The 27,790-nt window shown below is 44.0% G+C and overlaps 2 protein-coding genes and 1 long non-coding RNA gene across 4 annotated transcripts in view; 2 read left to right on the top strand and 1 right to left on the bottom strand.

Moving 5' to 3' along the window:
• The first annotated feature begins 3,419 nt into the window (after positions 1–3,419).
• Positions 3,420–8,386, top strand: LOC308164608. 2 transcript variants are annotated; one of them, XR_013937645.1, is made up of 4 exons: positions 3,420–3,611; positions 3,812–3,949; positions 7,830–8,025; positions 8,120–8,386. It is a non-coding gene; the product is annotated as an uncharacterized lncRNA (long non-coding RNA). The 2 variants fall into 2 exon arrangements; XR_013937646.1 differs by lacking the exons at positions 7,830–8,025; positions 8,120–8,386 and adding an exon at positions 4,802–5,319.
• A 10,714-nt stretch (positions 8,387–19,100) lies between these two features.
• tmbim4 (transmembrane BAX inhibitor motif containing 4) lies at positions 19,101–23,040 on the bottom strand. Its single transcript, XM_080537535.1, has 7 exons — positions 22,815–23,040; positions 22,395–22,503; positions 22,061–22,166; positions 21,892–21,925; positions 21,534–21,651; positions 21,146–21,191; positions 19,101–20,575 (listed from the first exon to the last, which is right to left on the bottom strand). The coding sequence occupies exons 1-7, from the start codon at positions 22,933–22,935 to the stop codon at positions 20,369–20,371; spliced, it is 741 nt and encodes a 246-aa protein (XP_080393661.1). The 5' UTR covers positions 22,936–23,040; the 3' UTR covers positions 19,101–20,368.
• Positions 23,041–27,197: 4,157 nt separating this feature from the next.
• b2m (beta-2-microglobulin) overlaps positions 27,198–27,790 on the top strand; it is a 2,846-nt gene continuing 2,253 nt past the window's right edge. Inside the window, exon 1 of the mRNA XM_080537452.1 lies at positions 27,198–27,336. Within this exon, the coding sequence (XP_080393578.1) occupies positions 27,273–27,336 (64 nt within the window). The 5' untranslated portion in view covers positions 27,198–27,272. The remainder of the gene's footprint in view (positions 27,337–27,790) is intronic.

Genomic DNA, 27,790 nt, shown 5'->3' with positions numbered 1-27,790 from the left:
GCAGAAGATAAACAAAATACACTTAAGGTTGTGGTTAATTCAAAACAGTTCTCATTTGGATCTTTTGGAGAGAAAAAAATAACAGTTCATGTGTACAAAAAACCCTTGCCTAGAAATATGTTCCAATACAAACCTTGATTAAAACACATCAAAAAGACATCCAAATGTGAATGAAGATATGATTGACAGATTCATTAATCTATTCATCTCAGATGAAGACACAAGATCATTCTATTTCGATGAAGGATTCACGACACAGCTATTATCTCTAAGTAATTAAAACGTCTTTGATTAGAATGATATATTATGCTTAGTTGAATTCACAGCAGTTGTAGAATATCATTACGCGCAACCAATGACTGCCTTGAATAGTTCCTAACCACACGGGGCCTGCTGTTTCTCAAGAAAAGAAAAAAAAAACACTGACATCAAAGGCTGTCACCACCAAGGAATCTCCCAGTGTCCTCCACAGGGAGGACCAACCACACTGGAATTTTAAGTGGATTTCACAATTTTTTGTCTTTCCATGACAGGAGGAGCGGGGAGGGGCGGGGGGGGGGGGGGGGGGGGGGGGGGTGGCAGTTGTACTGACCTCCCATTTCTACAGGTTAGGTCATGCTGATCTTGAGGGCCCATTAACAAGCATCTTCTCATTTAGGTGCAACCCTTCTCCACTCCACAACCCACCTCCATACTCAGACTAAACCCTGACTCAGACTAAACCCTGGCTAAACCTGGACTATACCCTGACCCTGACTATACCCTGACCCTGACTATACCCTGACCCTGACTATACCCTGACCCTGACTAAACCCTGACCCTGACTATACCCTGACCCTGACTATACCCTGACCCTGACTAAACCCTGACCCTGACTATACCCTGACCCTGACTAAACCCTGACTCAGACTATACCCTGACCCGGAGGCTGGCAGAGGATGGGCCTATTGTAATGCATGCTAGTACAATGAGCCTGTCCTCCAATTCCTACCTCCACCAGACCTTGTGCCTCCACTGACCCTGACATACATATGAGTGAAGGATGCTCCAACCCTCAGGACCAGAGACCAGCATGACTCACCTACCTCCCACCCTCGCTTAAATTAAATCAAGAAATGAACGGTCTGCTCTCTATATAATTGGCACTAGAACCTGCCTCCATGAGCAAATAGGCTATTGACTTGAGAAATATTACATTTTGGAAAGATATTAAAGTAGACTAATATGTGTACTAAATAGACACATTTTACTGTAGGGGACCTTTGATGCAGCATGGTGAGGGAGATAGTGAAAGTTATTTTCAGCATGTGAGCGCATGTATGGGGTGAACCTCATGGATGTTGTTTTCAAGGATTTGCCAGACAAGGGTTTAAAGGAATGATCTATATCAAGATAAGATATGGTATATGTGGTGGTTTTAACTCGGTGTTTAAACGTGTATGTGGAGGATGTGGAGACTGGAAATGTACAGGACTTGCCAAATAATGCTATAGCAATAACATTACAGATATTCCTTCTGATGATAATAATAATAATAATAATAATAATAATAATAATAATAATAATAATAATAGATTTTTAAAAGCGCCTTTCTCAAACTCAAGGACACTGTACGTTGTATGGTACCTGTACTATATCAATGACAATAAAGACCATTCATTCATTCATTCATTCATTCATTCATTCATTCAGAAAAAAGAAAAAAGAAGCATAATGATGATATGGATAATCAGTAGGTGAGGAGGGCATTGAAAATGAGGTCTAATTAAAACACAGCTACTCCCAACTTGCTCATTGCCCCATTATTGATCAACATTAGATATTTTAAATATATACTCTAAGTAGCCTAATTGTTGTATAATGCCCTGTGTAACTTGCTCCAGCTATGAGAATTCAGATGCATCATTATGGGCTAGACCAAAGAAAAGAAAATCATTCTTCAGCTTTTTTTGCAAATATGATAATAGCCTACTGCCTTTATGCATCAATGATGGGAGTAGTAGAGCAACAGCCTCAACATCTGGCCACCAGGGGTCCGTTTCACTAAAGGTGGCTTAATATAGCGGCGCTCTAATTAAATGCGGCGCTCAGGGACCTCGAGATTGGTATTCAAGCCTCAGGTGATTCCTCGAATGAGGATCAGCCTTGTGTCATCAGTGTTCACAGAAGACAGGCTTACAAATCTTCGATATGGGCGCGTGCACGCAGACATAAAAAGCCCTGAAGTGTCGATCTGTCGAAATGAAGATACTCCACTCTGCAGGGGTACTACATTTGCGCAGCATTCCGAATTATTGATTTTTATGAAAACGGAAAAATAAAATGTAAAATAGTGCAATACTGCCGCAATTAACAAGGCGAGGGAAATGGTTTGGCAAGAAATTGCTGACCGATTAAATGCGTAGGTCATACTAGCCCCAGTTATTGTTATATGTTCATATTTTAATAAATGAATATTACTACTGTGGTGATATCTGCAGCAGGCTACAAACCGTCATATCGCCACAATGGCCTAGTGGTATTGACTGCTGCCATAGGATTTATTCGTCATTTTATATCAGTGGTTCGAATCCCTCTACAGACGCACTTTTTACTGCATTTCGTTGTCTGAATCTAATCTAAAATCTCATCTAAAAAAGTATTGTAGGCTATAAAATTATGGTGCAGGCTAATTTACAAGAACTGACACGATTACAATGGTGTTTGAAACCTTTGCATGAAATCTTCGGTTAAATGTAAAAAAAAAAAAATGAATGACTTAGTCAAGTCTCGAACTCGCAACCTTTGGAACTCGAGTCCGCAGCCTTAACCACTACGCCGGCCAGACCGCTGTCATGACGGCAATGCAAGTTGAGACAATTACTTCTTTTTTTTTTTACACTCTTTTCTTTATCTATCTATCACACTTTCAAAATATCAAGTTATCTATCACACAATCAAACTATCTATCGATCGATCACACTTTCAAAATATCAAATTATCTATCTATCACACAGTCAAACTATCTAATCTATCTATCTCATGTGAAGTGGGAACTAATATTTCCTAAAAGATACATGAGGAACTTTCGTTCAGGGTTTAGTTTCCGCCTGTGAGCCTTTTTTGACGCACGGATGACTATAGCCTGTGTTTTAGCCTGGTCGGGACCAGGCTAATTATATCTGACTCAGAAGGAGCTCAACCAAGCAGCGAATTATTTGAGCCACATTGATGGCACCGAACGCAAGCTAACATTTTCGAGGCTTAGAACTTTATCGAGGCTTAGAACTTTATCGAGCTTTGTGGAATAGGGCCCAGAATGGCTTTCCATTGTTGACGTCTTCAGCATTTAAACAATGCCGCCCTCTCGTGTTCCATTTATTATTGTTTTTTAAATCATCTTCGTGGCATTGCTGCTTGCTACGTGACGACCATGGCCGTCCCCATAGTAGAGAGGGGCGGAAGTGAAAATCAATCTCTGAGATCTCTCAATTCAGATATTCCGACCTATGTGAAGTTCATTAATCGAACGGAACAAAGCGCCACAATATCGTGGCTCAACTTCACCGGACGGCCCGTCTCGTACGGAGACATCCCACCGGGCGGATATCATCGCATGGATACTTTTCTGAGTGGGTCTTCTATCATCAAGCTTTACTTTTATGTTTCTACTCATCTTCTTTTTAGCCCGCATGTTTTTCCTTTTGATCTGTCATTTTACCAATTTAGGTGTCAACAATGTTGCCTACGGGGGGGGGGGGGAGATGAATGTTATGCATGCGCGTAATTCACTTTGGTGCCACAGCTTTAATTTTCTCTATCACATCTGCAGCTCACCCGTGGGTTTTTAGAGACTCTCTTACTGGCGCAAATCTTCAAGGGAACCTGGAAGACGTGCATATGCCAGCCCCCGCAGAATATGAAGAGGATGGTCGCCCAGAGTATCTGGATGTCAACATAACAAGGCCAGGTGTGGATCTAGCTGTTGTTTCCTTTACTCTTTATATGCACTGACCTGAGAACGGCAGACCTCTAGTCTGCATTGACATCAGCTTAAGTTGTCACATTTATAGATCATCAGACAATCAGATGATCAGATGTAATAGGCCTAAGGAGACCAGTGAGAGGAAAAAACATTTTTAGACTATTACTTTTGAATGAATGAATGAATCGTTTAATGACCACACGACCTAGGTCGGTGGAATTTGTTTTCGGTACAGGTGGAAAAGCTCAATACAGCAGTGTCAAAAAGATACACACATTGCACATAACTATCACATGGACATGTACACACATAACCACAAGACAAGAACATAGTCAATATTTACAATTTTGACTTCAAGACACCTCCGACAGGGGGTTGACATCATCCACCCCTCATTTCTGCCATTCCATACATTTTTACATTTACATTTTTGGCATTTAGCAGAAGCCTTATTCCAAATCGATACATTTGTAGTCGTCGTGATATTTGTAATAGACACTGGAGAAACAGTACAAGGGGGGAAGTAGAAATCTTAGGAGACATAGTATAGGGGGAAGCAGGTGTCTCAGGAGACGCAGTGTTGGGGGGTAGTAGATGTCTCAGGAGGAGCTGTTAAGGTGTAACCTGAAGAGATGGGTCTTCAGTCTCCGGCAGAAGATGGGGAGTGACTGCAGTTCTGACAGCCGTGGGAAGCTCATTCCACCAGCGGGGAGCGAGTGTAGTGAAGAGACGTGACCAGGCCCATGCTCTGTGTTTTGCCTTCTTGAACACAATAGACCGGTAAATAGAAAGCTATCAAATTCAAATTAGACACTGTATTTTTGTTTTACTTTCCAGTGTACTCTTTACAAGAATACTGCTTGATGTTGATCCGACTGTCGGTGAGGGAGGAAGACTATGGTAGACTCGACATTCCAGAATCACTGAGGCAGGACCTCAGCCGACCGCCAAATCTACTAGAGGAACTTAACTCAGCTGGGAAATGATTTCTTTGATTTGTCATGGATTCTTGTTGACAAATGGTGACTTTTCCCTCCCCCAAGTAAACTTGATTTACCCACCTTTTATATTTTATTTACCAGGTTTTCACCTACCAATATTATTTGCTTAGATGCTAAGTGGGATCCGTGTTGGGACGACCCTACCCTTAATTCTATACCTGACCGACCATAAGCCACTTACACGTTTTTTTTTTTTTTAATTCAATGGGTTGATGTTCTACGGATCCTGGTTAGAATTGACCAAATATTATATACCCTGTGCTGTTTTGCTTTGGCATTTTGGAACTGAAATTATGTTTAAACTTCTGTTCTATTTTGTTCTTGATGTTAAATATTAAAACCTCTTCTTATCCACCTAATTTTTCTGGTTTTCTGCTCGAAATGACATGCCCACAGTGAATATAGAATATCTCCACAAGGGCCTTCATAATGATATTGTTATCAAATGAAAGCTAACACCTGTGGGGTGGCTGTAGAAGTGTCAGAATCAAAATCTATGTTACTGTGTCAGAGCAAATAGAGCAACATTATAAAACATCTCAAATTCAGTCTCCGCCTAAAAAAATAACAGCTTTTACAGTGAATATCACCTTGGAAACCTGATAACGAAGCCCAAATCATCTAGGAATCAGTACTCCAGGGTCTTATTAGTACTTGTGCCAAAGTCGATGCTAGTAATGTGAGCAAATGCAACTTTGTACCTGTTTTAGTACAGGTATGTTTAGGCAGACACCTATATGTTTAGGCCATTTGGAGATATTTTGGCACCATCTTTGACCTTTGACCTTTCTCATGTATCAGATTTTTATTTTTTTATTTTTGGGGGGGGGGGGATTTTTTTGGGTTGGCCGACCAATGGTATGGAAATTCAGCGTTGAAACCGGACATGACACATTCTCCAGTTGGAGAAAACTGGACGTGACTTAGGCCGTGTTTACCGTCTCGGGAAAAAAATGGTGGCATCGTATAGCATGCAAAATTGTGAAAAAAAGGTGATATCGATGAAGAGAATTGATCGAGGTAAACTCTTTATATCACTTCGGATGCCCATCGGGGTCCGTTGGCTCCTATGAGGTTAAATTGTGGTTGCTCTTTGAATGACACCTTTCTAATATTCTGGCATTCTGATTGTGCAAGGTTGTTTTCCGTTAGATCGAGTGCAGTAAATGACAGTTAATGTAAATGTGTATAATAAATATATATATATCTGTAAAACAACATGAAGAGAAGAAGTCACAGCAAAGCAGTTTTGTAAAATGCACAACCCTCCTTGAGAGGACACCTGAGAAAGGGGCTTGTTCCAATACTTTATGAATGCACCCTTGCTTCCTTGATCACTGAGTTAACATGAGTAGATTGGTCCATGCAAGCTTTATTTGATTTAATCAAGGACTGATGAATAGATAGATTTCTAAAGTATTTGAACAGGGCCCATGTATTACACATGGTAATGTCAGTTTGTGGGGAGGGGGTAACCTATATTGTTGTGATTGTTACCTTGATACTACGAAATCCTGTGAGACATGTGAGATGTCATTCCTGATTACTATAAACTATAAACTTCCCAGGTTTGAATACACAAGCAAACATTGGGATTGTCTGGGACCAGAAAAAAAACATGTTTTTTTAAATCCAGTGATCAGAATCTTGCAGAACTTGTATGAAGAACAATGAACAGTATACTAATTATAGTAGTAAGTGGAAAAAAAAAAAAAGGACTGAGGAAACTCACCTCCATCTGCAGCTGCTTCTACCTCTACAGCTGCTTCCACAGGGAGCAGGCACCCCATTATAGTTGATGAGGAAATACAGATAGGCTACTCCTTCATGGATGTCACCATCAGTCTGGATGATACCCTACCACTAGATAATATATCATACCCTCTGGAAAGTGCAACAGTTGAACCTCCCAAGGTCACAAAGCTAAGGCTTCACAGGGGAAATGTGTTTGAAGAGTTAAATGCTGCCTGTAAGGATGGTCGTCTATCTGTTGATGACACTCTCTTGGAGGTGGCGATGGTTCTACCCAATGGTACCACAGAGAAGGGAGAAGACACTGGTGGAGTCCTGCGTGATGCTTTAAGTGAATACTGGGAGACCTTTGTTATGAAATGCACTTGCGGAAACGCTGTGAGAATACCTATGACAAGACATGACATGACAGATGAATGGGAAAACGTAGCTAAAGTAATGGTCATAGGCTACAACATTGCCAATTATTTCCCTGTAGTACTGGCCAAGCCCTTCCTCTTCTACTGTCTTGGACAAAAAATCATGGATGATGACCTGTTTTCAACGTTTTTAGAAACAGTTCCCACTGAAGAAAAGGACGTTTCTGAGCAAGCAATGAAGGACTTCAAATCAATTTCTGGAACAGAGGAATGGATGGATTTCCTAGAGGCACATCATGTAAAACGTCTTGTCACCGAGGAGAATGTCAGGAAGACGTTACTTGAAGTGGCACACAAAGAAATAGTGCAGGATCCAGCATATATAGCTGACTGTTGGAGCACTGTGTTGAAAGGGCTGAAACTGCCCCCAGGGGGAATGGATGAAGTGATGACCAGCCTCACTCCTACAAGCAGGAAGGTTGTAGCCAAGCTACAGTATGAGAACCTCAACAAAAGAGAACAGGAGATTCTGGATTTCCTGAAGAAGTTCATCAGGACCTGTAGCGAAGCTCGGCTCAGGAAATTTCTCAGATTTTGCACCGGTAATTCTGCAAGAAAGTTTCAGTTATTTGATAGTATTAACCTGTTCCTTTGAAGTCTGTTCAGTGCTGTAAAAATGTATTGACTAATACTAATCAGTCAATTAATTGACTAATGGGTGGCATCCATACCATTTTGTGTTGTCTTTAATAGGTGCAGACCTCCTGGTTGCCAAGGAAATCCACATCCGATTTGTTGAGCCTAAGAGTACCTTTACAAGAAGCCCCCAGTCCCACACATGTGGGTGTGTGTTAGAAGTCCCAAACAACTATGGATCATACCTTGAATTGGCAGAAGAGTTCACCAGCGTCCTTGATGCAAACGTGTGGGTGATGGACATTATTTAGTGGTAAGTGTCAGGTGTGTGAGTTCAATGTACATGATTGGGTATGTACATCTACAACTGCATGTAGCTCATGTTATGCTTCTCTATTCTACTGTAGGTAATTCACCATCTCTCTGGAGGTCCCCAGGAAACGGTGTTGTTGTGGCAGAATGGCACCTTCATTCTCTCTCTTTCCGTAATTCTGCTTACCCTGAGTTTCTTTCATGTTATGTTATTAACAGTATATCAGGGTCCTCAAACAGCATGCACATTCGTCAATTATTCAACAAAAAAGGGGACTTTATTTATTTTTTGTACATTCATTTTATTATTTCCACTGCCAGGGTTCAGTTTACCCTGGGTTAGTTTCATGTTTAACAGCATATCAGGGTTCTGATTAACAGTATATCAGGGTGCTCAAATAACATGCACAAGTCAATTATTCAACAAAAACGTGGCATTATTCTTTGTCATTTATTTGATTATTTCCAGTGCTAAGGTTCAGCTTACCCTGAGTTTCTTTCATGTTATGATATTAACAGTATATCAGAGTTCTCAAATAACATGCACATTAGTCAATTTATTAAACAAAAATGTTTTGACTTTAATTTTGTTTTGCCATTTATTTGATAATTTCCACTGCTAAGGTAAATGCATTCTATTCTGTAGTTTTACTCAAGATACTGACATCCCAGGTTTGTCCATCACCCTTTCAAAATAATAAGAGTCTTGAGTCTATGAAGAGGCTGCTTGGAGCTGGCCCATGTGAATGTATTCCAGAGCCTGGTGATGGTCCTCATATGAATCTCACTCACTCAACATTTACAAGTGCAGACAATTCTTCCCTCAAGGAAATGTAGAGGTCAATTGCCATGAATGCATCCACAGGAACATGGAGATTGTTTTGTGCCATTATGTGGGTGCACAGGGTGAAAACGTCCTCATGTCATGGCGGTGGATACAGTCGCCTTCACAGTTGGTACGATTTTCCTCCGACACTTGACACAGATAATCGCCTGTGCCATACAATTCAGGTATGGTATACATGACATCCGGGCGACCGTGGGGAACAAGCTCATTCCTTGATGGACGAATCAGATGGCTGTTCCAGGTCTCCTTAACTGAATCCAATTCATCCTGCGGACATGATCAGAGTAATACCAAATCAAATTACAAAATTAATTACTGGGAAAAGTTTAGGCCTTTTATTAAAGTATAATCATAGGCCTGTTGGTTAGAGTATTTTAGGCTATACATGTCTACACCATCCATTGTTGATGCCACTTACCTGAATCAAACCAAGGAAGCAGAATAAGATAAGGTTCTTGTCCAAGAAGTCACCATCAAACTGACCTTCATCTTTGAGTCTGTGAAGATGTTGGAGCCATAAAAATATAAAATAAAAAATAAAAATAGGTATATAGCCATAAAAATATCTAGCCCAGTCTAAGTAGCATACATGAAATAAACATCTGTGTAGCCTAATGCAATATATTGGTAAAAATGTCTACAGAATTTCAAAATCTCATCTATAAACGTTTCTGCTTGGGAGCTGGTAGCTAGCCAGACAATTGTCCAGACAAGTATTCAACAACCTAACACTCAATGTTCTAATTGGAACGTTTGAATATCCTGAGTGAATGCAATAAGCCTGTACTTAGGTATAACCATAGCGGGAGGTGCGTTGGCAGGCTGTCGGCTAACATTATCCTAGGCTAGGCTATCAACACTGCTAAAATGTCAGTGTAGGCTTGCTTCAGATTTCGGTATTCGGTTACAGTAATAGAATCCTGGATGAATGTAAATACGTGTAATTTATGTAGGTTATAACATTAGTCTACTTACCAGTTACAACAACGTGAATTTTGGGAAAGTGGGATGCTGACTGTATGAACTTGCCGAACATGGGCCGCGGACGGGCAGGAGTAGGGAGCCCTCAGTTTACGTCAGGTGCGGAGTGATTTGCGGAGTGATTTGCGGAGTGAGTTTACTAAGCTGTGCGCACAGTTTATGAATCTGAGGCCACAGTTTACTCTTTTTTTTTTCTTCTCCTAGGTGACCCCAGAGGGGCTCCGCAAGGAATAGCTAGTTAAGGCCTGTCAAATGGGCCTAGTAACCTGAACACATTTAGTAGAACATCTGTGCGGCGGCCGCGGAGTGATACTTATAGTTAAAAGTCCCAGTGCCGTTATACTGTACATCAGCACTCATGGAATGTGAAGAAATACGCTCCTCAATGTCAATGAAGTATTTAATGAATGAATGAATGAATGAATGGACTTTATTGTCATTGCTACAGTACAGGTACCAAACAACGAAATTTAGGAGGGGTGGCTCCCCTGGTGTTAGGAAAGGGAAGAAAAAAAAAACTTAAAAAAAAAAAATCACAAGGGAAGGAGCTGGTTTACATAAATAAAGGCTATGTACACTATCCACTGTACTATACTGTACAGATAGACGACTAGGGTTGTCATATTGCACAATAGTATTATTTCACATTTATTTAAAGTGTCACAGTTTGCAGGCTTGAAATGTACATGTTTGTGCCTCAGCACTACACCTGATTTTTTCAGTCCAGCAGCTGCCATCAATCCGTCCAGACTGTCCAGGGCCCAGAACTTAGGTCTTTGCTGTGTTCAGGGCCTGGACGGCCCTGTGGTAGAAGCTGTTCTTCAGTCTGTTTGTCCTTGCGGCCAGGGTCCTGAACCGCCTTTTCGAGGGCAGCCTGGTAAAGTGTTCGTACCCAGGGTGGGTCGGGTCCCTGGAGATCTTGGAGGCCTTCCTGAGACAGCGTGTGTTGTACAGCTCTTCCAGAGAGGGGAGGGGGGCGCCGGTGATCTTCTGTGCTGTTCTCACGACTCTCTCACATTTCTCTCCGCTGTTGTGCAGCTGGAGAACCAGTTGCAGATGCCGTAGGTGAGGATGCTCTCCACTGCGCCGCGGTAGAAGGTCACCAGTATCTCCTGCTTGCTGTGTTCCTTCCTGAGGACTCTCAGGGTGTATAGCCGCTGTTGTGCCCTCTTGATGGTGCCTTTTGTGTTGTCCTTCCAGGTCAGGTCATCCCGCATGTGCATCCCCAGGAATCGGAGGGTTGAGACTCTCTCCACGCTCTCTCCGTCGATGAGCAGGGGCTGGATCTCTGACTTTTTCCTCCTGAAGTCTACGATGATTTCCTGGGTCTTTGACTTGTTCAGCAGCAGGTTGTTAACCTTGCACAGCTTGCTCAGTTGCTCTACCTCATCCCTGTACGCCGCCTCGTAATGACAAAGATGAAGAAGCCCTGCAGTGATACAAACAATAGAAGCATGAATTGAGATAAAGTATAAGCAGGGTAAATGTATAATACATAACTTAACCAGAAACATTTGAATAACAAACTTACAGGAATTAGGTGGACAGCTTAATAGACGGCAACCGTAACATGAACGTCTGAAACTAATCCAATAATAACATGGCCGACTCCTGACTGAGCCGGACAGCATAACAAACGACATACTGCCACCTAGTGGACGGCGGTATACCCTTCATCCCCCCCAGTCCGGAAAGCTATAAACTGAAATAGGTAACCGGACTCAGTCCCGCGTCCAACGGCCTGTTTCGGGCTCGTAGTGCTTGGGTGGCTCCCTTGTACGGCTAGGCCGCGTAGGACGGGGCAGCGACAGTGGCGACTGCGACACTAGAAGCGAAGCGTTCGGGGTGGCATCAGTGGGGACAGGGTCGCCCTGGGACCCGAGGCCAGGGGCCGCTTCACCAGCAGGCGCCGGCAAGGAGGAACCCAGGGCCGCGCCACAGGGTCCATCCGCCAGCTGCTGGAAGATCCCCTGGGGCACCACCGGGCACGGTTGGACAGGTAGGGAGCGGTGTACCAGGGGCGTAGGTGGAGGGGACATAGCAGCTGGCTGCTGAGGAGCATAGGGGGTGTAGCCACGGAGGAACCGCCGGTTGCGTAAAGTCAGGCGCCCAGACCCATCAACCTTAACCCGATACTGATCGTGATCACGTGACTCCACCACCACCCCTGACCTGTCCCACTTGTTAGGGCTAGGGCCCTGCTGATTCTGGAGGAACACCCTCTCACCAAGTGCCAATGGGCGGAGTGGCTTCGAGTGAGCCTGCAGGGACTCAGTGGTACGGGACATCCGGGTCCGAAGGGCATCCTCCGCAAACACCGCCTCGAATGGGGTGGACGGTGGCGAGGATGGTAGGGGGGGCGTGGCTGCTTGTGACGGAGCGTTCCGGTTACAGTCCGCACATCCGTACCTGGCGGCTCGGATGTCCTCTGACATCCCTGGCCAGTAGACTATGGCACGGGCCTGTTGCCCCATCGCCGAGATCCCTTGGTGGGCGGCATGGAGGTGTCGAAGGACGCTGTCGCGGAGGGATGGAGGGACCACGACGCGGTCATGATATAGCAGGACGCCGTCCTGTGCGTAAATGGACTCACAGACTGGTGATAGACTCGCCAGGGCGGGGTCGTTCATATCAACCCTGTCCCCATGTTCGATCAGGTGCAGAAGGTGGCTGAGGCATGCATCACTTGCTGTTTCTCGTGCAAGGAGGGTCCAAGAGACGGCTCCGAGCTCTTGTGCATCGGCGCGGATGGAAGCCATAAGTGCTGACTCCACGGCGTCAGGCACGCCCGGCAATCCCAGTGAGAGGCCGTTCGCTGAGCCTGATGGAGACGGATGTCTTGAGGTTGCGTCAGCGGCATAGTTGCTCTTTCCAGGCAGGTGCACAATGTCGAAGCGCCATGGGAGGGTACGCTGCTTGAGTCTAAAAAGGCGTGAGTTTGTTATCTCATCTAGCGTACGGTCGCCAAAGATCTTCACCAGGGGCTTATGGTCTGTAACTACGACGAGGTTTTTGCTCCCCTGCGTGAAGTACCGTGCTTGCTCCAGAACCCAGGCCACGGCTAGGGCCTCTCCTTCGATGGCCGCATAGCTCTGTTCGGCCGGGGACAGGAAGCGTGAACCAGCGAGGGTGATCCTCCATCCTCCCGGGCAGCAGTCTGGTATGCCCGAGGCGCAGCTACAATGTTGTTGGAGCAGGAAGTAACCAATACCGCGCTTGGACCAGTCAGGGCGGAGGCAGGTGCGCTTCTGCATGTCGTAGATCTCCACGCCCTCACGGATGGCCCCAACAATAGCACTTTTGGATGTTTGAAAGGCTTCCTCCAGTTCGGGTGACCATGAGAATTTACAGCGTGGGCTGAGGAATGGCTTGAATGGAGCCATCGTGTCGCGCAGCTGGGCATAGTTCGACACCTGGTTGACAAGGCCGAACCAGCTCCTGACATCCGTCGTGGAGTCCGGGGTGGGGAAGTCTCGGATAGCGTCCAAGTACTTGGGGAGTGGCTCGATAGTAGTGTCCGACACCCTGAAGCCAGCGAACTCGACGTTCCTCTCCGCAAACTGAAACTTGTCCGGGTTCAACACGATGCCTGCCCGGCTGACACGAGTAAGGAAGTCGATGGTCCTCCACCAGTGCTGCTCCAGGTCGGTGTCATAGTGGATGGTGTCATCCACACAACGTTCCTTGCGCTCATAGTCCGAGAGGACCGCATCAAAACGGCGGTTGTAGCCATCCCCCGACGATAGGAATCCTTGTGGCGCCCTGGTGTAACGCCAGCGGCCAAAGGGCGTGATGAATGTGGTCAGATGACGATCCGATTCACGCAGGGGCACGCTGTGGTAGCCATTCCAGGCGTCCGTGACAGTCTTCCAGGTGTTCTTTGGGATACGACGTGCGAGGTGGAATGGGGACTCGGTGGCGAAAGTCTCACGTAGGCAGAACTTGTTGAGAGGTGAGAGGTCCACGGTCCTGCGGGGGGAGCCATTGTGCTTCCGAGTGACCACCATACGATGGCACCATGTGACTGGTTCGCCGTATGGCACACGTTCAATGACACCAAGGGCCTCATCCCGGAGAAGGTCATCATGGACTCTCTGCTGCCAGTGTAGAGGCACAATGGCCGCGGTGTGGCATGCTCTTGGCGTGGCTGCGGGGTCCACATGCATTTCAATGGGTGGCCCTTCCATGCACGGCAGCGCCCGATGAGGGCAAGTGTTGAATGTGGATGAGGCGTATCTCCCGAGTAGCCAATCCTTCATCCGGCTGTTGTTCTCTGGTGTGACAGGGAAAGGTAGCGCCGCAGGGCGTTCCGGAGGGACCGTACGCTGGGGACATGAGCACTGGGCGCTGTGGGGGTTACTCGGGTCGCCGCAGGCGCCGTTGGTGGACCTCATAGCATTGACGGACAGGGGCTGGTTTGGCGTGTAAGACCCACGCTCGTCGTTGGGCCCCCCTACGATGTCACCTGATGGGAAGTCCATAGACAAGAGGCCGAGGTTGAGCAGCGACTCGTAGGATAGGTACATGGCCCGGACTGAGCTGCTCACGTACACCATGGAGCGGCAGGACGCCACTCCACCGCTGCTGGAGGCTGCCGAGAGTCTAGCGAAGAATGCGCCTTCGACAGCTATGGGGGAGCGGTTGGCGGCCGACATGCTGAGATGGACGGGACGCAGGTCGCCACGTGAGAATCCGCAGGCAATGAACTCCTCTAGGGCTCTGGCCCTTCTCCATTCGCCCTTGGAGAAAATGTGGTGCTCAAGTCTGATAGGCGTGGGGAAGTGGCGTTGGTGGTGACTCCCACGACGTCGGCCAGGGCGGGCATCAGACTGAACCGACAAAATCTGGGAGATCGGTTCTGGCTCTACGGCGGCCTGTTGACTGCTGGTAGACGGCTGCGGTCGCCCCTTGCGTCGGCGGGCCCTATAACAGTCGATACAAAGCTGGTGGGGCTTGGTATTCCATCCGCGAGATCCCTCTGTGAAGACATCAAAGGTCCTCTTACACTCTGGGCACGGGGCTCGTTTCGCCACGTCCGCTGGGCCTGGGGTCGGGGTGGGGCTCGCCTGTGGACTCTTTTTTAAGCGCTGGAATGATGACATGGCCGAAAGGGCGGATGACGGGAGAGCATTGCGGGCCATCTCTTTATTTTCGACGAGTGCAACCACGTCATTCACTGCCATTTTAAGGATGTCTGGCGTCCCTAGTATCTCTCGGCGAATGTCCGAATCAGAGATACCATTGACTAGAACGTCGCGGATGATGTGGTCGGTATAGTCCACATCCTCGCCACACCACACCGCGCCACATATTGTAACATAGGCGCATGTCTCCGCTTTCCCCCGCACTCTGGCAGTGAAGGCGCGGAATGTCTCATCACGCTCCTGGCGTAACTGGAGCAGCTCGGTGCGCAGGACACATGTGGCGACTGGAATGACTGCTAGTGAACGCAAGGCGGCAATTAGGTGTGGCAAAGGTTCGGAAGCGGCGTTGGGGTTGACTTTCAACAGGCTGTCACCAAGTTCAGGCCCAGCGCACTGAAACAACTGGAAAGGGGCCTCGGCGGCTCCTATGCCTGAGCCAGTGCAGAAGACGTCCCAACGACGGATGAACACGTTCCATTCCTCAATTGATACGCCTACGTCGACTTTAGGCCGATCCAGTTTCGGGCCTCGGGGGGTCGGCGCGGCTGTGACAGGCGATGTGCTTTGATGGGCAAATCCATGATTAGTCAACAGGGCAATGGCGAGTGCTTCAGACACGTCTTCAGTTCCGAAAGCGCAGCCAGGGACAGAGCATACAAAGACGACCATGGCTTCCTGGCTTCTTCATGAAGAAATACGCTCCTCAATGTCAATGAAGTATTTAATGACAAAGATGAAGAAGCCCTGCAGTGATACAAACAATAGAAGCATGAATTGAGATAAAGTATAAGCAGGGTAAATGTATAATACATAACTTAACCAGAAACATTTGAATAACAAACTTACAGGAATTAGGTGGACAGCTCTTTGACTGCCAGCCATGTTCAGAGCGGAGAGCTCCACACTGCCAGACTTTTGGGGCATTTTCGCTGAACTTTGAAGACCCACCAAATATTGACTTTTCGGACTACATAAACATTGAACATATCTACCAAAACTTTAGACTCTCTTCTTTCATCAGAAAAAGAAAGTTTGTTTCTAGCCTCTTTGAGTGTTTAGAAATCGGCCGTAGAACATAGGGTGGTTTCAGCAAAAACACCTGATTTTGACCAATAAACAGAGAAAACGAGCTTTTTCTGCAGAACTTTTTTAATTTATTTTTTTCTGCACTTTTTCTGTATCATCCGACTCTGAACTGTTTGAAGAGTCGCGCGATGGCCGCGATGCTCCGCAATGCTCCACGCCGCAATGCTCCGCGCCGCGTTTGGCACATACCCTGATCCGTTTCGCCATTACTACAACCCACAGCAAGCCACTTCCTTCTCCAGGCTTTTATCGAACTACTGCCCCCATCTGGGACCGAAATACATTACACCCAAGTCTGAAATTCACTCGCTAGGTGTAGAACATGTCAATAACGCGATCCCCGCGAAAAAAATAAATAAATCTATAAGACGCCAATTGGCGTCTTTGGCAGTCAACGTTACTATTCTATAAGACGCCAATTGGCGTCTTTGGCAGTCAATGAGTTAATAGACGGCAACCGTAACATGAAAGTCTGAAACTAATCCAATAATAACATGGCCGACTCCTGACTGAGCCGGACAGCATAACAAACGACATACTGCCACCTAGTGGACGGCGGTATACCCTTCAGAATGCCTCTTGTCCAATCAAATGGCTTGGTCGGAACTAACTGTTGTATGTTGTTTTTTAAATCATCTTCGTGGCATTGCTGCTTGCTACGTGACGACCATGGCCGAAAATCAATCTCTGAGATCGCGCTATTGCCATATTCCGACCTATGTGAGGTTTATTAATAGAACCGAATGTTGCGTCACAATATGGTGGATCGACTTCAGAGGACGGCCCGTCTTCAACGCAGACCTCCCGACGTTATCGTCTTCTCGTCTCGTGGATACCTTTCTGAGTGGGTCTTCTATCATCAAGCTTTACTTTTATGTTTCTACTCATCTTCTTTTTAGCCCGCATGTTTTTCCTTTTGATCTGTCATTTTACCAATTTAGGTGTCAACAATTTTGCCTACGGGGGGAGGAGATGAATGTTATGCATGCGCGTAATTCACTTTGGTGCCACAGCTTTAATTTTCTCTATCACATCTGCAGCTCACCCGTGGGTTTTTACAGACGCTAGTACTGGCGGACATCTTCATGGGAACCTGGAATACGTGTATATGCCAGCCCCCACAACATATGAAGAGGATGGTCGCCCGTTGTATCTGGATGTCAACATCACCAGGCCAGGTGGGGATCTAGCTGTTGTTTCCTTTACTCTGTATATGCACTCTTTAACGGCAGCTTAAGTTGTCACATGTATAGATCATCAGACAATCAGATGATCAGATGTAATAGGCCTAAGGAGACCAGTGAGAGGAAAAAATTAGACTATTACTTTTGAATGAATGAATGAATGAATGAATCGTTTAATGACCACACAACCTAGGTCGGTGGAATTTGTTTTCGGTACAGGTGGAAAAGCTCAATACAGCAGTGTCAAAAACATACACACATTGCACATAACTATCACATGGACATGTACACACATAACCACAAGACAAGAACATAGTCAATATTTACAATTTTGACTTCAAGACACCTCCCCCAGGGGGTTGACATCATCCACCCCTCATTTTTGCCATTCCATACATTTTTACATTTACATTTTTGGCATTTAGCAGAAGCCTTATTCCAAATCGATACATTTGTAGTCGTCGTGATATTTGTAATAGACACTGGAGAAACAGTACAAGGGGGGAAGTAGAAATCTTAGGAGACATAGTATAGGGGGAAGCAGGTGTCTCAGGAGACGCAGTGTTGGGGGGTAGTAGATGTCTCAGGAGGAGCTGTTAAGGTGTAGCCTGAAGAGATGGGTCTTCAGTCTCCGGCAGAAGATGGGGAGTGACTCAGCAGTTCTGACAGCCGTGGGAAGCTCATTCCACCAGCGGGGAGCGAGTGTAGTGAAGAGACGTGACCAGGCCCATGCTCTGTGTTTTGCCTTCTTGAACACAATAGACCGGTAACTAGAAAGCTATGAAATTCAAATTAGACACTGTATTTTTGTTTTACTTTCCAGTGTATTCTTTAAAAGAATACTGCTTGATGTCGGTCCGACTGTTGGTGAAGCAGGAGGACTATGGGAGACTCGACATCCCAGTATCACTGAGGCAGGACCTCCGCCGGCGCCGACCGCCAAATCAACTAGAGGACTCTTGAACTCAGCTGGTAAATGATTTCTTTGATTTGTCATGGATTCTTGTTGACAAATGGTGACTTTTCCCTCCCCCAAGCTCCTGGACCAGTGATGTAGTAAACTTGGTTTACCCACCTTTTATATTTTATTTACCAGGTTTTCACCTACCAATATTATTTGCTTAAGGGTTTTCCCACCTAATTAATCCATGGTGTTCAGGGTTCAGTCACCTATTTTGTTTGTTTACCACTACCAACCTGTCCTCGACTATTACATCGATGAGCCAAAACATTATGACCACTGACAGGTGAAGTGAATAACATTGATTATCTTGTTACAATGGCACCTGTCAAGGGGTGGGATGTATGAGGCAGCAAGTGAACAGTCAGGTCTTGAAGTTGTGTTGGATGCAGTAGAAATGGGCAGGAGTAAAGACCTGAACGACTTTGACAAGAGACAAATTGTTATGGCCTGACGGCAAGGCTTGTGGTCTGAGCAGGGACAAACCACAAATTGGTGACGGGGTGTTGGGCGCTCCAAGGCTCATCGATGCATGAGCATATTAGGCATAATATCAACAGCATATTAGGCAGGTGGTCATAATGTTGGCTCATCAGTGTATGTGCTCTATGTGTATACTATATACTATAGCATGTGTTCATAAAGTAGGCTGTTTACCACATGAGAATGGAACACACAATATCAAACCCTCTGAATTAACCTACTGTGATACACTTACACAATACTGATTTCTCAACCATATATTTTTTCTGACTAGTGGGTGTTTTACTTGCAAGTGTTACTTGTGAATGTTTTACTTGTATTAAAACTAATTAAACCAAAAAAGCAGATACTGAGATGGAAAGACAGTGAGAGAGAAAAAAGAAATGAGCATTCAAAACACCACACTGAGTTTAATCCAGAGGAAAACAAAGAATTACAATTACACTGTTTACACAAAATAGACGTGCGACTATGCTACCTTTCACATTACAATTGTATTGCACTTGCGGTCTTGTTAATAAATTAATCATAGATAAAGATAGAGGTAAATTAATGATTTACAAATCTCAAGATACACAGCTCTCCTGTCCCCAATTGAAATCATAGGTATATCTCATAATTCAATCTTAAATCTACTTGAGTTACCCCTTCTTTTTTTTTCACTTACTACTATAATTTGTATACTGTACATTGTTCTTCATACAAGTTCTGCAAGATTCTGATCACTGGATTTAAAAAACATGTTTTTTTTCTGGTCCCAGACAATCCCAATGTTTGCTTGTGTATTCAAACCTGGGAAGTTTATAGTTTATAGTAATCAGGAATGACATCTCACATGTCTCACAGGATTTCGTAGTATCAAGGTAACAATCACAACAATATAGGTTACCCCCTCCCCACAAACTGACATTACCATGTGTAATACATGGGCCCTGTTCAAATACTTTAGAAATCTATCTATTCATCAGTCCTTGATTAAATCAAATAAAGCTTGCATGGACCAATCTACTCATGTTAACTCAGTGATCAAGGAAGCAAGGGTGCATTCATAAAGTATTGGAACAAGCCCCTTTCTCAGGTGTCCTCTCAAGGAGGGTTGTGCATTTTACAAAACTGCTTTGCTGTGACTTCTTCTCTTCATGTTGTTTTACAGATATATATATTTATAAATATACACATTTACATTAACTGTCATTTACTCCACTCGATCTAACGGAAAACAACCTTGCACAATCAGAATGCCAGAATATTAGAAAGGTGTCATTCAAAGAGCAACCACAATTTAACATTTAATATTTAACATCAAGAACAAAATAGAACAGAAGTTTAAACATAATTTCAGTTCCAAAATGCCAAAGCAAAACAGCACAGGGTATATAATATTTGGTCAATTCTAACCAGGATCCGTAGAACATCAACCCATTGATTTTTTTTTTTTTTTTTTGTGTAAGGGGCTTATGGTCGGTCAGGTATAGAATTAAGGGTAGGGTCGTCCCAACACGGATCCCACTTAGCATCTACCGATGAGATGATAATATTTCCAGGTTAAACATAAGTCTGTAACGATTGACAATCACACGTTCTTCAGACTACAGTGACGAAGGCTACTGCACACAGAGCACTTCTCCACTGCTCTGGTGCCGCTCTCTCCCTGCCCCTCAGTTCTTCTTCATGGAGTCCAGGATACGCAGGATGTGCAGGAAGAGGTTGACGATGTCCAGGTAGAGGTTGATGGAGGCCAGGACGTGCTCCTCGGGGGACAGCTGGTGCATCAGGAGGTGGGTGTCGTAGATGATGAAACCACAGAAGAGCAGAGCTCCGCAGCCAGCAAACACCAGCTCCATGGTGTCATTCTGGAAGAAGAACTGAGAGGAGAGAAGACAGGGGACTCAGATGATGGATGGATGGATGGATGCCCTGGAAACCACACTGGCCAGACACGTACGCCAGCGAGCATGCACACTTGGAAAACGGGCCCTCGCAAGCGATGTGGATTAAACGGTTGCATGAAGTAGTAGCAGTGTTCCTACATTCTATGTTAGGTGTGAAGAAATAATGAATTCAGGCCATCAACCTATCCTGCACCCTCCTCTCTCTCGCCTATACTTCCTGTCAATCTCTACTGTCCCTACCCCAATGAAGCAGAAATACCATAAAAACATATTGCGATAAAAGACAAAAACGTAGGTAGGTGGCGTAGCGGGTTAAGCTTTGACCATGTAACCGCAGGGTCCCCGGTTCAATTCCGGTCGGGGACATATCCTGCATGTCATCCCTCCTCTCTCTCTCACCCATCCTTCCTGTCTAAATCTCTACTATATCTGTCAATAAATGGGACTGCCCCACTCAGAAGAAAAAAAGAAAAGACAAAAAACAGAAGAAGGAAAAAAAAGAAAGAAGAATGACAGGGACAAAGGTCAAAGATCTCAACTCACCCTCATGAAACCGGCAATGATCAGGATCCACAGGCAGGAGAACAGTCTGAAATACAAGAGTTGGTTTATTATTCTCATCAGTTCTCAGAAGGAAACGAGTCGAGGCTTCATTCATACCTGTAGATGGGGATACAGGTTCACAAAGCTCAGTTAGTGAGAGGTCTACAGTGGTGTGGGGAAGTTAGAGATAAGACAGAGAACACAGCTGGGAGCGTGGAAGGACTAGCTAACACACAATAGCATGTTTACATTTCTTACACTTCATTTTTGTCATTTAGCGGATACTTTTATCCAGAGCAGCTTACGATTAGTCGTATAGTATGGGTGTTAAAATAGAAAGCATTATTCGGTTAGCAGCTGGATAAGAGAGATGAAGAATGCACTATACCCAGCTCCTAGTTTGCTGAAGTCTCTCTTGGACTGGAAGGTGTAGGCAGTGAGTCCCACAAACACAGCAGCAGTCAAAAAGAAGGCCTGGAGGACTATAGCATACTCATAGAAGGTCACTGCAGGAAGAGGAAACAAAAAAGAGTGAGGCCTGTAGTTTGGGATGTAACAAAGTGGGGACTGGGAGATATTCCTGAGTGGCTTCATAAACTAAAAAACAATTACCTAAAAAAAAAAAACATGCCATAAATGAACTAGTTTTCTTATTACCTAATCAGACATTAGTGGATATATTTAGGCTACAACGTAAACAAGCACTTCCAAGAGAATTTGTCTACAAATGCAAATGAGGAACTTACATGCAGTAGCAACAGAAACCGCCTCCAAAACAGTCTGAAAGAGACACAAACGTTATCAGCAACATTCTGACCATCAGAACACAGTTGGAACTACATTTGAATGAATGGTAGACCCTGGTAGATAGATATACAGCCTATTTCTCAGGTGACAGCACCTATCTGTACTTACAAATGCAAATAGCAGGTAAAGGTTGATTGGGTGCCGATGTCTGTAAACGGCCAAGGCGAAGATGAGAATGAGGGAGCCGATGGCGGACACCAACACCACTGCAGGGCTGTAGGAAGTAGGGACATAGAAAATGTATATATCGTTGCAATTTATGACTAGAGTCTGTACACAACATTGGGCATTACAAGTTAAACACATGAGTGTTTGCATTTAACTAATATTATAATATACAATTTCAACTGAATGCTATCCCTTGTGGCAATTTAGGGTAGTTACCCTTTCTGTGTACATGTACCTCCTATGTCATAACAACAGAGGGCCCATAGCTAGCTACCTTGCATGAACAAAATCCTTGATGGTGTCACAGAACATGAACAACGCAGATGTGGCTGTGGTCAGGATGATCTGTAGGGAGAGAATGGTGTACACCTTCCGCAGAAAATCTGTTGAAAAGGGTAAGGAATAGCTAGTTAAGGCAACAACAAAAAAAAACGATACTTGCAATAACTGTATAGCATCCCTAGTCGCAGAAACGATCTAGTTATAAAGATCAACAAGGCAGACAGTGGGACTGTTCGTCTTGTCATGGGAGACTGAGATTTTAAGCAATTCGTTATCATTTTAGAGGGGTAAATGCCTATTTTGGGCCATTTAAATGACAACGTCAAACACACAATCTTGCTATTTGTTTAGCTAATACTCGAGCCTACGTCGGGCTAGGCTGAGCAGCTAGGACACGGGACTTCTCTCTTACCCATTCGGATCTGCACACTTGCTGTCGCAACATTGGTGCCATAGTTGAAATCATCTTCTATAGAAGACCTCGGGTACTGTTTTTCAGTACTCGGGACCGGGTACTGTTTTTCAGTGCTCATCTTGATCTCCAAATATACCGTCAGCTAGCAAAATCAATGCCGAAATATTGGGCTGTGGTGTTTTCAGTTCTGGGCCTTTGCACGTCTGTTTCCGTAGACGTTCGACAATTCACTGACACTTCCGGCTTGACTTGTGTTTTCATCAGGTGATCTGCGAATAAATCTGCAATGCTAAAACCGACCACGTAGTGTCGCTAGAGCAACATTATCATTTACCTGATTCATTAGGCTTTCATTAAAAAATAAGCAGCAGGGTCACAAATTCCAGGAGCCTGACTGCTTGGGGGAAATAGCTGTTTGTCAGCCTCTGTTTGTCAGCCTCTGGGTTTTAGCCCTGAGGCTTCGGTACCGTTTCCCTGACGGCAGTAGCTAACAGTTTCTGATTGGGGTGGCTGTGGTCCCTAATGATCCTGAGGGCCTTTCTGACACACCGGTCCTTGTAGGCGTCCTGGATGTAGGGAAGCTCACATCCGCTGATCTTCTCAGCTGTCCGCACTACCCTTTGCAGCGCTTCGCTGTTTTGTGCGCAGTGCAGTTCCCATACCAGGCAGTGATGCAACCCGTCAGGATGCTCTTGGTTGTGCCTCTGAAGAAGGCCTCTAGACCTGTACCTGTGAATGTAACAATAACTAATGCTTCTGGCATTTTCATCTTAACCATGAATTCAAATCTGCTGTAATTTTTCAACACATAAGTAAATGCAAAAATGTCACCTTAAACAATAAACAGTTAGTAAACCATTAACTGACATTAAGCCACATTATTGGAAGGTATTAGTGATTGATGTAGAATGTAGTGATGTAGAATGTAGTGAATATAGTGTATGTGTTTGAAACGCTGTCTTACAAATATTTTTCTTTGTCTATATGCTGTCTTGATGTAACATTTTGTTTTGTTATTTGTGAGAGTGTGTTGTTGTAGTTCAGTGGTTCTCAAACCTCTCCTCGGGGACCACCAGCCGTTCCACATATTTGATCTGTTCCACCACCAGCACACCTGATTCAACTAATCAAGTACAAATCATAATTGCTTTGCACTTGATTAGTCGAATCAGGTGTGCTGGTGGTGGAACAGATCAAATATGTGGAACGGCTGGTGGTCCCCGAGGAGAGGTTTGAGAAACACTGTTGTAGTTCATACAGTCACATGACATGATAACAAGACCTTGCACTTTCCCTCTGCAGAAGCAGATATGTAAAGCTTCGGTGCTCTTTGCAACAGGTGTGTTATTCTGCTAATTTCATTCAGACTAATCTTCTGTATTCATAGTGGGTTTTTTCTTTTTTACAGTAGCAGTAGTATTAAGATAATTGATTATAGAGAAGGAGAATTAATTCAGTTGTTGTCTTTGATTCCCCCAGGATCCATCAGGTTCAAGGAATCTTCAATAGAGTGATTCTGATTCTATGATCGTTCTGATTTTATGATCGTTCTAATTCTATGCTCTCCATGCCCTGTACCATCTGCAGTGGTGGTATGTGCAACTGATTAAAACACTTCCTGGAGAAGTTATGGCTCTGTCCCTACTTACCAGTCCAGTTTAGCATTAGTCACAACATTCTGAGATCATTTCTGTTGCAGCCTAACGTTTTTTTTTGGTCTGTATGTATATGTAAGTAAGTAAATGTCAAATATCTCTTAGTTCTCCTTATTTGATCGCTGTGTGAAAGATCTGTAATGTAATACTTTGAGGTAATGTCTCAATGTTGTTGTCATGAATACGATTAATTTCTTGCTTTTGGTTTCATTATTCGACCAGGGTTGTACAAAACTGGATTGGTTCCCTTGTAAAAATCATTCCTCACACCAAAATATTTTCTGTTACAGACTATTACCACACACACCTGCACCCACACAGTCCACATATGTACATGCACTCATACAGGCATACTACTACTACACTACTACTGCTACTACTCACCCGACTGTTACTATGTTTCTGCTTCTAAATACTTGTGCTACCTTATGCTATTGTTGTTATTATTACTACTACTTGTTGCTCTGTTGAGGATTGTTGAGCACTGTTGAGGAATTATTTAATTGCATCTGTATTCTGTCTGTATGACAAATAAACTTTGATTTGATTTGATTTGACACACACAGACTCACACAGGTTCACATTATTAGGGATGGAGCATGGAAATAAACAGGCCAGTTGTAACAGAGTGCTTCTGTTTATGCAGATACATCTACAATTCACTCTTTTCATTCAGAGCTGCGCTTGTACAATGAGTATTGTACTACTAGAATATTTCGATATTTATATTGGTTGAAAACCAATCAGTAATGCAGTTCTTCAAAGAAGGTGTGCCCAAGCAAACAATGACAATGGGCAAGAAATAATCAAAAAGAAATACAACATAACAATAAACCTTTAGTTTAGTATAGATTTAGTTTAACTGTGGAAGGTCATAGCTCCAATTTTACACAATTAGTAACTATCTGGTATTAAAAGTCCAATAGTGGTGATTGTTTAGATTATTTACAATCATTAATATCTTAATGGTTCGGTCATTTGATGGGTGTACCTTTATCTCCGGGATCCTGACTGGAAGCCATAGAGAGTTTTCATCAACCAAACACAAGCACACTATAATCATCTATAATCATCTGTTGTATGGACAGTTTATGCTGCAGACAAGGCCTCCTACTGGGAAACTTGGGAAAAGAAAATACAGACCATGATTTAGCTAGAGTGTTGTGTCCTGTATACAAATGCATTTATGAACATATCTTCACATGCTTATAGATGCTTGGTACAGTACATGTTTATAAATGTGTATGATGCCTCTTATTTATTATGCTAATGAATGCAAATGTTTATAATTTCAGATTCAGATTCAGATCACTTTTATTGCCATTATGCATACACATATAGGAATTTGCTTTGGCGTTACATTAAGTGCGTCCTTCTGATTCTATGATCATTCTAATTCTATGCTCTCCATGCCCTGTACCATCTGCAGTGGTGGTATGTGCAACTGATTAAAACACTTCCTGGAGAAGTTATGGCTCTGTCCCTACTTACCAGTCCAGTTTAGCATTAGTCACGACATTCTGAGATCATTTCTGTTGCAGCCTAACGTTTTTTGGGTCTGTATGTACGATTAATTTCTTGCTTTTGGTTTCATTATTCGACCAGGGTTGTACAAAACTGGATTGGTTCCCTTGTAAAAATCCTGGGTTTGGCTTAGGTATAAACTAGTCAGAATCAGACTTGCTTTTATTACATCTTACTGTACGAGTACACAAGAGTAAAATTATTTGGCTTTGGTTCCTCAACATTGACATTGCAGCACTCCGATACAGAACACAATAATAATAAGTAATGTGAGTAAGGAAAAAGAAAAACCCTCCATTGATAAGGTAATAAAGTGATGAACTTTACAGTGGCTTCGATGGTGCAAAAATGCTGTGGAGTGATATGCAATGAAATGCAATATAATACAAAACAGTACGGTAGTAAATTAGTTCAATGGTATGCAAGTATTCCAGTCGTGTGGTACTTATTATACTGCGCTATATTCACTTCTGCAGTGAGTGTGGGTTTGGCTGAGGGGTCACAGAACCTTGCACCCTTCCAGGAGCCTGACTGCTTGGGGGAAATAGCTGTTTGTCAGCCTCTGGGTTTTAGCCCTGAGGCTTCGGTACTGTTTCCCTGACGGCAGTAGCTAATAGTTTCTGATCGGGGTGGCTGTGGTCCCTAATGATCCTGAGGGCCTTTCTGACACACCGGTCCTTGACCTTGTAGGCGTCCTGGATGTAGGGAGGCTCACATCCGCTGATCTTCTCAGCTGTCCGCACTACCCTTTGCAGCGCTTCGCTGTTTTGTGCGCAGTGCAGTTCCCATACCAGGCAGTGATGCAACCCGTCAGGATGCTCTCGGTTGTGCCTCTGAAGAAGAAGGCCTCTAGACCTCTTTCAGCCGCCTGAAAAAACACAAACACTTGTAACAACAAACAACAAAACAAACAAAAACAAACAACAAACAAACAAACAAACAAAACAACACAAACAAAACAAACAAAAGTAAAAAAATAAATAAAATAAATACAATATGGTGTTGATAAACGGGAGTGTAGGGCATTTCCAGACCAAACACCACTCTACTCCACTACTCTATAATAAACTTCCAACCTGTTCAGATGTCTTCTTCCTAACAACAGCAGCGTCGACTTTTTTGATTGGTGTGAAATAAAAGAGGGGGCGGGGTCTCATAGTACAGTACAAATACTAGGAGCAGTAATAGACGCGCATAGTCGCGCATTCAAGTCCGACTTCCTACGTTGTGTTGCTTTTATTACATCGAAGAAGTTACAAAAACCAAACGATCGAATATGAAGGCTATTCTCTCTCTGGTGGTCCTGGTCCTCATTTACTGCTCCGTGGAGGCCGAACCAAGTAAGTTAACACACATTTTTTTGTTTGTTAACCTTAACATTTATATATTGTTTTTCTTATTATCTGTCATTGGTATATGACTGTGGTCATTACACGTTTGTATATGTGGGTTAGCCGCATACGATACATTTACGAAGAATCATTTGAAAGCTGTAAAATAAATGTTTCCTGGTAATGTATCATGCGAGTCTTAATACATGACCAGGTATTAACTTCATGTAAGTTGCTGACTAAAGTCAGTCTATTCTGTCGTGCTCGATGGGGGTGTGGATACAGGTTATTTAGCCTACGTTATTTGTTATGATCATCTAAAGTTTAAACGGTGTGAAGTGAACATTTTGTAAAAGTGTAAAAAGTGGAATCTGATCAGAATATCAGCTCCTGTACAGGTACAATGGTTTCATATTTCATGCGACATTTTGTCATGGCTGGAAATCCCCTCTAGTTTTTAGTT

This window comes from Nansenia antarctica (genome assembly GCF_963989245.1).
Source record: "Nansenia antarctica genome assembly, chromosome: 8".
NCBI lineage: Eukaryota > Metazoa > Chordata > Actinopteri > Argentiniformes > Microstomatidae > Nansenia > Nansenia antarctica.
This window is presented reverse-complemented; position numbering and strand designations above follow the sequence as displayed.

Bases quoted from the DNA above. Each gene is read 5' to 3' on its own strand.
- tmbim4 (XM_080537535.1), bottom strand. From the start codon at position 22,935: ATGAGCACTGAAAAACAGTACCCGGTCCCGAGTACTGAAAAACAGTAC. The intron at 22,504-22,814 runs GTAAGAGAGAAG...CCTTTTCAACAG, and splicing joins AAGTGTGCAGATCCGAATGG to ATTTTCTGCGGAAGGTGTAC. The intron at 21,926-22,060 runs GTAAGTACAGAT...TGTCTCTTTCAG, and splicing joins TTTACCTGCTATTTGCATTT to ACTGTTTTGGAGGCGGTTTC.